Genomic DNA, 13,011 nt, shown 5'->3' with positions numbered 1-13,011 from the left:
CTTGGAATGTCTATCAAAGTTTAAGAAAAAACCAACAAACTGAAAAGAGATAGAGCCAAAAGTGGGACTGAGTTTATCCTAGGTACACCCAACAGCGAAAGTGAAACAATAGGCGAATTGTCCACTAGCATTTTCATTCGGTCTGTATTGCACATTGTGATGACAATGAATTGAAATAAAGACGTCAATAGGCACAGAACAATTCCTGTTTCGAACCAACATAGTTTCATTCTTTAAAACAACACAGAATGTAGAAAAAAAAAGTAATTAAAATAACGGTGGACAATTTGCCAACCATTATCTTTGCCGTTGACTGTACGCCTTATCAAATGAAATCATTTGAAATAAATCTTACCACGTTGTGACATGGTGACTAAGATACGTGACACCCTTGAGAAACTGTATACATAAGAATTCAGAGAAGCTGTAATATTTCCATAGTTATACATACTTGAGTTATTTGTGTAATGTGACAGAAGATAACTTTAATCAGATATTTATCTATAAACACCCACATTACAGCCACATTCTTATTTTACGTCACATTTCCGTCACTTCTGACTACTCGTGACGATGAGGATTGGTAATGATTTTGATGAAAGGACAGTCAGCAGTCAGCAGGAACATTCCAAAGCCGGGACTCGAACCAGAAACTTCGGTGGCTGACTCAGAGCAACATTTCCAATTACAATAGATGTGCAAAACAAATACATGACAATGACAAAATAGAAATTGGATAAAAGAACGAAAGAGTACAATGAAAAAGAGAACTGCCTTTGAAATTACATAAAATATGTGAGTGCAGTGTATATTGAGTCTTCCAAATAAATATACTAGCACAGGTATTTATTAGAAACTTTAATATAATATAACAGTTGGGCTGAAAAGTTCGTAGGCTAACATAGTAAAAAATATTTTTTTGACAAAATTCGATTTTATTATTCAATATAGTTGCCTTTGAGGGCGATACAACGATTATAGCGGTCATACAATTTTTCGATGCCATTTTTATAGTACGATTTCTCTTTAGCCTCAAAATAGGCCTCAGTTTCGGCGATTACCTCTTCATCAGTGCTAAATTTCTTTCCAGCGAGCATTCTTTTAAGGTCTGCAAACAGGAAAAAGTCACTGGGGGCCAGATCTGGAGAATATGGTGGATGGGGAAGCAATTCGTAGTCTAATTCATATAATTTTGCCATCGTTTTCATTGATTTGTGACAAGGTGCATTGTCTTGATGAAACAGCACTTTTTTCTTCTCCAAATGGGGCCGTTTTTTCGTGATTTCATCCTTTAAACGCTCCAACAACGCTATGTAATAATCTCAGCTATCTCGATCAACTTCACTTTACGATCATTTAAAATTATTTTGTGGACTTTTTTGATGTTTTCGTCGGTAACAGCCTCTTTGGGGCGTCCACTGCGTGCATCGTCTTCGATGCTCATTTCGCCTCGTTTAAATTTAGCAAACCACTTCTCAACGGTTGATTTTCCGAATAATGTTTATCAAGCCAAGCCTTGGCTTCAACAGTATTTTTTTTCGCCAAAAAGCAATGCTTTATTAACTCACGAAATTCTTTTTATCCATTTTTTCACAATAACAAAAGCTGCTTCACTCACAATGCTATATCTCACGAACTAATTATCCGGCAGCTGTGAAATTTATACACGTATCTTTTGAAGGTTAGTACTAAGTAAAAATAACATGGATTTAATTCTAGTAACGCCATCTATGAGTCAGCCTACGAACTTTTCAGCCCAACTGTTACTATTATAGTAGTTTTATTTTTGAGGTTTTCGTTTATGTCTAGTGTCCTTTGAACTGAACACAGAAACAAATTGTTTGAAGAGCACAGCTAAATCCAACTCTCCACCGTTTCTGAATATTTCATAGTCTTCCAAATGATAATTTGTTCTTTAGCCTTCATATAGTAGAGTAAGAATCACGAAAACAGACACACAATGGAATAAAAAGAAAGAACAGGGAGAGAGAGAGAGAACGAATGAGATAAATTTAAAGAGAGTGAAATTGAAATACATGGAAATACATATGGAAATATGTATAAACATACGAAGAAAGATAGAAAGAAGAAAACAAGAGGAGAAAGAGAGGAATAGGGAGGTAGACAAACAGAAGAAAGACAGAAAAAGAAGAGAAACAAGGGCAGAAAGACTAAAAAGAGCGAGAAAACAAAGGAAGAACGTCAGGAAAGGGAGAATAAAGAATATAGACAGAAAAGAGGGAAAAAGAAGAAGAATGACAGAAATAAGATAAAATCAGAAGATATAGAGAACAGACGAAGAAAGATAGGGAAGAGAAAGAAAGGCAGAAACGGTATAAAAACTGAGGAAGAAAGACAAAGAAAAACAGGATGAAAGACAATATATAGAGAGATAACAGTGGAAGAAAGAAAATAGATAAAAACAAGGAATAAAGGCACATAGAGAAAAGCAGAGGAAAAAGCAGAAAAGAGAGAGATAACACTGGAAGAAAGAAAAGAGATAAAAACAAATGAAGAGAGGCAGAAAAGAGAAATCCACAGGAAGGAAAGAAAGAGAAACATACAGAAAAACAAATTGTCTGCCGGCGTAACTACATATAAGTTAAAACCAAAAGGTGGAAGCAAGTATCGAAAAGGGCGAATCCTCCTCTTAATCAACTTACGAACTGTATATTGTTTATTCATTTGCTTTGTTTTACTTCGCATTTTATTACACTTTTGGCTAATTTGCGAAGATGCGGATGGGAGATGATATGATGAATGGACACTCACAAACATCCATGCCCACGCCGGGATTCGACCCTAGGACCCCTGGCGTCGTAACGCGATTTGCTAACCATTCCACCACGGTGGCCGCAAACATACAAACATTACCCTAGGAGTGTAGAGTATTGACAACCATGTTACGTTCCTTTTGGGTGAGCGCCACTGGATTACTACGTCACCGTAATTGCCCAATCCCCTTGTGCGGTAGAGTTGTGAGACTCTCCTTTACTTAATTGCTTCACTGAGCATTCTCAGGACGTGCAATTATAAAAATTACTGACTCTTACTTTTTGTAATGTTTATTAAAAATATATCCCTTTCAACGTCCACCGCAAACTAATCACAGTATATTTACTTATGAAATCAAAACACAATAAGCGGCAGCTTTTATTTTATAACTGACTCTCTAGCCTTCTTAAACCTGAAGGTTCATGGCTGCTGCTACACAGGCCTTCCATCTGCCCTGTCCTGAGAAAGATCTATATACTCTTTTCCATCCATACTGATTTCGTTAAGGTCCATCTCAACGTTATCCCTCCATCTTCGTCTTGGCCTTCCTACAGGTCTCTTACCATCAGTTTTCCCAACAAGAATCTATTAACTCTTCTTTCCTCTCCTATTCGTGCTACATGGCCTGCCCACCTAAGTCTTCTTTATTTAATCATTCTAATAATATCTGGACATAAATACAAATTATGTACTTCTAAATTATGTAACCTTCTCCACTCACGTGTCTCCTCATTCCTTTTAAATCCAAATATTTCCCTAAGGATCTTATTTTCAAATACTCTCAATTTATGTTCCTCTTTCAATGTTAGGGACCAAGTTTCACACCCATATAATACTACAGGCAAAATTACTGTTTTGTATATTTTAACTTTTAGGTTCTTAGATATTAAACGAGAAGACAAAAGTTTATGAAGAGAGAAGTAACATGCATTTCCTGAATTAAGCCTACTTTTTATTTCCTCTTTAATATAATTTTAATTTGTTAATATTACACCTAAGTATTTGAATTTGGAAACTGGTTCAAACGAGTTGTTATCAATAATTAGATTTTGATTATTACCTAACACTTGGTTTCGGCCTGTAAGCATATAGTATTTAGTTTTCTCTTTGTTAACTTCCAAACCTATCTCTTTAGCAGTTTTGAAAAATGTTTTAGCATTATTCTTAATTGTATTTATATCATCACCTAATAAGTCTACATCATCTGCATATTACCTTCCTAACAGCATATTCTAAGGCAAAATTAAAGGGCAATGGAGATAATGCATCTCCTTATTTTAACCCATCATGAATTGTAAATTTATCAGACACATTAATACCCACACGAATCTTACTTTCTGTTTCACTGCTGCATATTTTTATCATACTAACAAGCTTCTTAAGTATTCCAAACTCTACTAATATATTATATAATTTATCTCTTTTGACCGAATCATACGCTTTTTTTAAATCAATGAATAGCTGATGGACATTTTGATTACATTCCCACTTATTTTCAAGTGTCTGTCTGATGTGAAAAATTTGATCTGTAGTTGATGTGTTACGTTTAAATCCACATTGATAATCACCTATAATTTCATTAACATATGGGGTTAGTCTTGTTAAAAGAATGTTAGATAATATTTTATATGTTGTTGAGAGTAGAGAAATCCCACGGTAATTATTATTTTATAACAGTATATTTTAAAATATTACATATAACCGCTCTCGACTTGAACAACGTTTAGTCTTCAGACATTCCGTTGTCTTGGATTCAACAAAGGATTAGACAGTTCTAGTTTTTCTCATCCTACCGGAAATGACGTTCATTCCGGTAATGCGTGTTATCAACATACAGCCAAAAATTATAAATTGAACATAGACACAAACAACAATGTTAAAGAAACAAATAAATCATACACATTTCTGTGAAATTAACAAAGAAGTAAAACATGCCCATTGGTAAAAATAAACAAGGCGTAGAAACTATACATCAAATAATTAATTACAAGTTAATGCGTTTCACGCTGGAAACTACGCTTGATACCAATGTCCAAGCATTGTACGTGTGCCAGAACACTAGAGTAGATAAAACCAAGGTCTTATTATAATAAGACGAACTCTGAATAGTGATAAATGCAATAAGCATAAGAGAGGAAAGGTGGTGACCTGATGAAAGAAGATAAGATCTGCATTGAAAAATCACATGTTGGTATATAATTGGCAATTTGAAGCTGATCTGGCCACGTGACGCACAATCAAACTTCAATTGGTTTTATCTAGAAAAAATACTATATAAGATATTCAGTGTGTGTGTGTGTGATAATTGCAGAACAATGGCGCGACTACTGTTGGCAATAAGCTCTCTCCTACTGGTCAACCAGGTGTTGGGACATGGCTACATGTCCGACCCGCCCATGAGGTCCTCCATGTGGAGATTCGGGTACAACACGCCACCCAACTACAATGACAACGGGCTTTTCTGTGGAGGCTTCGATGTGAGTAACGTAATTCTGTGTCCTTATGGTCACACTCCATCTATGTTCTATTTGATGGCATGTTACATAAATTCTGCAGCTCTTCACAGTCAGCGACGTGCTTTTGTGCATGAACATAATGTGCACTTTCTGAAAGTAACTGAAAGTACTTTGCACAAAAACTAATTCAGTGACAGTTATGGCCCGACCCTGTGGCCGAGTGGTTAGCACATCGCGCTGCGACGCCAAGGGTCCCGGGTTCGAATTCCGATCGGGCTTGGTTGTTTGTGAATGTCCATTCATCAATTTCATCATTTCATCACTCATCCCCATCTTCGCAAATTAGCCAAGAGGCACAAAACGCGAAGTAAAATAAACTAAAACAAATCAAATCTAAGTAACAGTTATGGCTACAATTTTCGAAATATAACTCAGTTATAGCTACTTTAAAAAGTAACTCAATTACAGTTATTCTCTTTGTAATGTAACTCAATGACAGTTATTGTCAACTTAAAAGTTATTCAGTATATATATATTCAGTATACTATTTCTGAAATATAACTGAGTTACAGATACTGTTACTTTAAAAAGTAACTCAGTTACAGATACTCTTTCTGTAATGTAACTGAGTTACAGATACTGTTACTTTAAAAAGGAACTCAGTTAAAGATACTCCTTCTGTAATATAACAGTTACAGATACTGTTATTTTAAAAAGTAACTCAGTTACAGATACTCTTTCTGATATGTAACTGAGTTACAGATACTGTTACTTTAAAAAAGTAACTCAGTAACAGATACTCCATCTGTTATATAACTGAGTTACAGATACTGTTACTTTAATAATTTACTCAATTACAGATACTATTTCTGAAATGTAACTGAGTTTACAGATACTCTTTCAGAAATATAACTGAGTTACAGATAGTGTTTCTGAAATGTAACTGAGTTACAGATACTGTTACTTTAAAAAAGTAACCCAGTTACAGGTACTCTTTCTGAAATGTAACTGAGTTACATATACTGTTACTTTAAAAAGTAATCCAGTTACAGATACTCTTTCTGAAATATAGCTCAGTTGCAGCTACTGTTACTTTCAGAATGTATCTCAATTACAGCTACTCTTTTTTACATGTAACTCAGTTACAGTTATTGTCACTTTTAAAGTAAGGAGGTTACTTTTATAGTTAATTCATTCTAGATACGTGATAACTGTCATAACGTGTTATTTTGTATTAATATAGATGATCAGTTAGATACGCGGTGGAAGCACATAGTGGTGAATGTCCCACTTTTAACTGTAGGTCCAATCCCGACTATCTTTCTTGTCTATATCTGACTGATTTTCAATACAACGACCAACATGGACTTCTGCAGAATAAATGCAACGAACTAATGTCTTCCTCAGGTCGAGTGGAACCAGAACGGTGGCAAGTGCGGAGTCTGCGGTGACGATTACGCCCTCCCGCGCCCAAGGCCCAACGAATCCGGCGGCCAGTACGGCACAGGAACCATAGCGGGCAACTACCAATCAGGAGAGACCATCTCCGTCACCCTGACCATCATCGCTCCCCATCTGGGCTTCTTTGAGTTCCGTGTCTGCGCCAGGGACGACCCCAGCATCCTGGAGGATGAAGCTTGCTTCGACCAGCACCTGCTGGAACTGGCCGACGGGTCTGGAACAAGGTACACCATGGAGAACCATGACGCTGGAGAGTATGTCGTGGACCTCAAGCTGCCCGAGGGTCTCACCTGCACCAACTGCGTGCTCCAGTGGTTCTGGAGATCAGGTAAGGGCAATGGTGTTTCTGGCTTTGTTATTTTGCATCCCTAAATCATACGTTTATGCATACTTTACCATCTGTGGCGGAGTGGTTAGCACAGAGCGCTACGATGCCAGGGGTCCCGGAATGGGAATATTGTAAGCGTCCCTTCATCAATTTCATCATGGGTCTCCTGTGGTAACGTCGTCGCCTTGTAATTAAGAGGTCCCGCGTTCGATACCGGTGGAGGCACATGGCACAGTGATTCTTATCCCACTTTAAACTGTAGGTCCAGTCTTGATTGGCTTATCTGTACATAAAGTGAACTTAAAACAGCAAATCAATTTCATCATACCATCAATTATTCTCATCTTCGCGATTAGCTAGAGTGGCAGAAAATCGAAGTAAAATTCACGAAATCAATCAATCTTGGGAATGGAACGTAAGTCGTCTTTCGGAGATGTAATAGCTCCTGCGTACCCGATGGTTAACGCTTTCGCCTTTGGTACTAACGGTCCCGGGTTCGAGTCTCGATGGGACTCCCCCCCCCCCAAGATCCCGGTGTTGTTTACCTAGCGTCGTGAGAACAATTGGGAAGCCACTTGAAGAGATCTAGCGGATCCTGGCTCGAAAGCCTGAAAGGGTGTCTCATCTAGCGACACTGGGGTCTCCCCGATGGCGTAGTGCTAACGTCATCGCCTTGTTATCAAGGTGTCCCGGGTTCTATACCCGGTGGAGGCACATGCTGTCTCGAATTCAGCTCAAAACTGTAGGTCCAGTCATGATTAGCCTTACTGTGCATAAAGTGGACTAAAAAACTTTTAAAAAAAGTTGTTCTAGGGACACCCAATGTCCTCACTTTCAAGTAGTATACTCTGGACTGCGTTTTGCAGACTAACGAGGCTTTGGCGTCTCGAATCACAACCAGTAAAATCCTCTGTGGCACATTCGTCGTTCTCTTATGTTTGTGATTCTCCCTTCATCTATTTCATATTATCGCTATTTATCCCCATCTTCGCAAAAGTGGCAGAAACATGGAATAAAATAGCTGTCCCCTGTGGTGGAGTGGTTAGAACATCGCGTTACGACGCCAGGGGGCCCGGGTTCGAATCCCGGCCTAGGCAATGAATGCTTGTGAGTGTCCATTCGTCAATTTCATCATATCGTCACTCATCCCCATCTTCGCAAATTAGCCAAAAGTGGCACAAAAACGAAGTAAAATAAAGCAAATCAAAATAAATTAAATTTAATAAAATTAAGTCGATACCCAGAAAACAGCGGCGATGGACTCGATGTACTGACCATGTGTCACCCAATGGATCTGCTCAGCTAAGCCCTGGTCGTAGAGGACTGTTCCGCCATTAAGTTTTGTTTAATGCTAAATGTGGCTTTTCATTCTTAGTGAGTGAGAGATGTGTGGATGGATGAATTAGAAATATAATGGTAAAAAATTATTATTCCACAAACACATGTAACTTCTTTGTTTCGTCATATTTAACATTCGTACTTACCTATCTGCTTCGCGGAACATTCTTTAAGGTGTATTCACGTTTTTTTGATGAAAGCAATTTCAATTTTTCACATTACGAGTACTTCTTTCTTTTCGTTTTTTCGCTTCCGCAAGATACAATATGGTGCGTACACCTTCGTAGATCATCGCGTGTCGTGCTTCTGTTTTGTCGATTTTCATTGGGTATGCAGTGTTTCCAACCTTCTTAATCCAAAAAATACAAACATAGTTAAAATGCGTTGAACCATTGACGGTAGCCCCAAGACACATTACGGTTAGGCAAACAAAGTTAAAATTCGTGTAGCTAGTTAGGTTAGGTTTAGTTAGGATAGGCAAACATAATTAAAATTCGTTTAACTATGTTTGCCTAACCTAACCTTACGTAATGTTTCTTAGGACTATCGTGAATGGTTCATCGGATTTTAACTATGTTTGTATGTTTGGTTGGGAACACTGCATACCCAATGAACATCGACAAAACACAAGCACGACGCGCGATGATCTACAAAGGTGTACGCGCCAAAGGCTATTGTGCGTCGGAGAATTAATTTTCAACAAAAAAAACATGAATTTCCGCTATGATACATTCCCACATGACAGAAAACACCTTCCAGATGTTAGACAATGCTACAGGAACTTATTACCTTAAGTAGTTTCTTGTGTAAAAATGAAGAAATCTGTTTATTTAATGTAATTACATGTATATATGTTCTAACCTTTCAAAGTTATTTCAGAAGTAAAAATAACAATATTAGTTGATTCATTAATCGCCTACGTATATATTTAATTAAAACTTGACTTGTGGAAATCAAAGCCTTTATAGTTGCTAGTCATTTTGACATTTGTTTTTCTTTGTAAACGTTATTACATACACTCACACGAAACAATGAAAGACTAAAATAATATAGACATCCTACAGTAACCCCATCTATCCCGTGCTGGCCATATCATACGTATTATTTAAAGCATCATCAGATTTCAATCCCAACCTCTGAAACCGGATAATTTAAAAACAACGAAAAAAATGTAGGTACAGTGCGGCGCATAAATATTATATGTCAAATTCTCCATTGCGAAGTTCAGTAATTGAATCATAACGTCAACTGAGCCAGCTGACAACTTCTGCACTGGCGTCAGTAGTTCACCTTCTTGAAAACACGCATGGTGCAACAGAAAAGTGAATGGGCTATTTGTCTAGTAATATTCGTGCACCCTACTGTACGTTGGATCTGCGATGGGATCATGTTACAACCTTTTTCCAAAAGAGATTAGCCCCGTCTAGTTGGCTGCACTTTGTGACACTCTGTGCAGTGCAGGTGTATCCAGTGTCAGGGTGGTGCAAGGAAATGTTCAACCAATTAGACGGAAAGCGGTGTTCAACTCCAGAAGTTTCAACAAATGCCTGTCTGCTTCTTTAAACGGTCATTTGATTAGTTAGCACGCACCACGTGACCATACACCAAACATACACCTGTCCGGAAGGTAGTGCAGACACCAAACACACTGCTTGACTCCAAATCAACGAACTAGAGGACTCGGTGTTGCACCGTGCAACCAACCAGACTCATCGATGCAAACAGAGTCAACTCGAGTCAAAAAGTGGAGCCAACTAGACGGGGCTATTATGACAAGGTATGGACCAGATCTCTAACAGGTGCAAAATTTCGTTATAAAAAGTAATTTGGGGGAAAACAATCACTATTATCATTCGCTGCCAGGAGATTATTATTCAAGACAAAGTTAAAATCTTAGTCATACAGTTTCGAAACCCAAGCAGCAAACTATATAAAACAGGGATATCTCGTGCAACATTTACTCAAAATTTCACGATAACTTGCTTGGACCTTTACTCGTTTAATCTTGTTTTGAATAAAAAGCACTTTTTTGTCCTGTCTTTTATCTGTTAAGAAGAAAACACACACACGCACACTTTCTTCCCGGAAAAGACCAGTTGAATCAGGTGTTTAGATATGTGGCAATTTCGGGGCCCTTGGTTAACTGTACTCCCTCCAGAATTACGTCGACTTCTAATCGACAAATTTCGATGTTCATTGTGGTTACAAAATATAACGCAGCTGTGTAATATCTATCTCTTAAATTCCAGCCCCCTCCGAAATAAAATCCTTCTTACGCCAGTGTAACCAACTTAGCACGCGAGTGCAAAGAGTCAAAAAGTGTAGCGAACTACACGGGGCCAGTTTAGATCCTATTTTATACTACGATCCAGTCTCGATTAGACCTATTGGAACAGAAAGTGGACTGAACAAATATAAAAACGTGGTCAGTCATTACGTGACGTAAAAAAAATGCCCAAACACACAAATTATGAAAGAAACCAATACAACAAAACAAAATTGAGTTATATACCAGCACTAATAACAAACGTCGTGTTCAATGTGCCTTTCGTCTTACCACATCCACGCACTCCCAGAGCTCCATATTAGCAGACCGCGAACAACTTGCACCAGCAAACACAAACTCTCTCAGCTCCCCAGCGTCCAATGACGAGAGAAATGTACGGTGGCTCCGCCAAGTGGTGGAAATCGAAAGCTGCTACATTACATAAACATGCAGGACGTTTCGTGAGAAACGGCGACAATGTCGTAAAGAAAACTGTAGTTTCGACGGTTGTTGCTCTATTTTATAGTATAGGGAATTAATTATATCTGAATACTGATATCTATACAAATATTCAAAAGCGGATTGGGTTGTCACTTTGAAATAATGCACCGATCTGTCTGCCCGCCAATTTTGACGTAAACAAATATGAAGAAACGAGGACTTCGCGGCGAAGAACTAAAACCCAAATACAAGGTTCGGTTTACGGGTACAAGTCATGTAAAACTGCAAACATATCATTGCACAATTTCCCATCAGACAAGAAGTTATGAGATAGATTGGCAATTGGCAACGTAGTAACAAAGCATTTGCCGTTGTGCAGTTTGCATTTTCGTGAAAAGTTATTTTCCCCACGACGTAAGTACTTGTTCAAATTTATGCCGTTGCGTAAAGTGTAATTAGACATAAAAGTTATAACTAATATTCTTGTCTTATATTAGTGTATCCAATGCTTTAGACAGTGGGTCGAAATTCACTGCAATTTACTCAAGGTGGTACGATAATAACAAATCACATAAATGTACATACAGTAAAACCTCGTTAATCCGGACTAATGGGGAGGATAAGTTGACCGTTTAACGAAAGTCCGGATTAACTGAAAGAACCTAAAAGAACAGTAGAAAGTGAAATAAAACTCCGTTTATAGCAACAAAACATGTTTATTATGGTGTATTTAAAGGGCATAGGCCTAAATACACTATACAGCACAGTACAAAGTCTGCGGGAAACAGAATTTCATCAGTGGTTGACTGCCTTTTCTTTGGGAAGTTCTCTTGTTGACTTCTAGCCACATTTAAAACCTTTCATTCTGCTATTTTTTGGCCTTTTACCTGTCCGGATTAACGAGGTTTTACTGTATTACTATGAAAGTAAGGAAGTTCAATGTGTAGTATTTCTTTATGGCTCATTGTCGATTTGTGTGTTTTCCAATTTAGAAGCACAATGTAGCCTTTAAAAATATGTTTTGACTCCAGCATAATAAGCGTGGCTATTTTATTCAAAAATAGGTGAATTTATGCAGACATAAGTTAATTGAAGCTACCGCTGAACATAACAGAATAAGTGTATTGCAAAATCATGTAGCAATTAAAGCCAAAGGATTACTGTTATTTTGATATCAATATGTAGGTAATAAATAAATACATACTTACAATAAACGTGTTCTTTAACACCGTAAGTATATAACATGAACATGTTTATTATTGAGGGATGGTTGAAAGTAGGATACACAGTTGCACACATAATTTGTATAATATTGAACCAAATACGTGGATTCTTGCATTTTTATATGTACACTTCTTAACGTATAGTACAATCAACCACAAGTAAGCATAACAAAAAAAATATAAGATTGAAAATATGGCCGATTCAGCCCATGTCTCCATACTGAAACTTTCTATAACAATATTCCCTTTGGTTTGCAAAAGAACATTTCTACCGAGGAGCAAATCTATCAGGTGGTTTATGTAATCTTGCGGACCTTCTGGGAAATCTTGCTACACCCTATGGTGTTCCATAACATTCTGGTTCCTCCAGAACTTTCACACTTCTCTCTTGTTCCCACTCCTAGTTTCTCTACAGAAGGTAATGCTTGTTTCTTTTCTCTAGGCAACAGATGGGGAGACTGCGGTGATGGTACATCCGGAATGGGCTGTGGTCCACAAGAGGAGTACAAGAACTGCGCAGACATTGCCATTGCATAAGGCAAGGATCTCGAACGTCAGTCAGTTTTTGAAATGATACATCTTCTGTAGAACAAGAAACGCCCCTGCTGTGTGTTCTTTTCTGCTTTGATTACCAGTGACACAAGATCAACTTCATAGAAGATTGTAACATTTAGCCAAAATAAACAAAATCTCGAAATTATAAGTGCTTTTAATTTGTTTGCC

The 13,011-nt window shown here is 37.7% G+C and overlaps 1 protein-coding gene across 1 annotated transcript; it reads left to right on the top strand.

Annotated features, from left to right (window-relative positions):
* Window positions 1–5,081: 5,081 nt before the first annotated feature.
* LOC145999899 (uncharacterized) lies at window positions 5,082–12,979 on the top strand. The gene is made up of 3 exons (XM_083137175.1): window positions 5,082–5,252; window positions 6,639–7,020; window positions 12,731–12,979. Exons 1-3 carry the CDS (start codon window positions 5,091–5,093, stop codon window positions 12,823–12,825), a joined length of 639 nt encoding a protein of 212 aa, XP_082993301.1. The 5' UTR covers window positions 5,082–5,090; the 3' UTR covers window positions 12,826–12,979.
* Window positions 12,980–13,011: the final 32 nt, after the last annotated feature.

This window comes from Lepisma saccharinum, chromosome 16 (assembly GCF_977018435.1).
Source record: "Lepisma saccharinum chromosome 16, izLepSacc3.1, whole genome shotgun sequence".
NCBI classification, from domain to species: domain Eukaryota; kingdom Metazoa; phylum Arthropoda; class Insecta; order Zygentoma; family Lepismatidae; genus Lepisma; species Lepisma saccharinum.
Note: the sequence above shows the minus strand (reverse complement) of the source record. Positions and strands in the feature narration are given on the sequence as shown.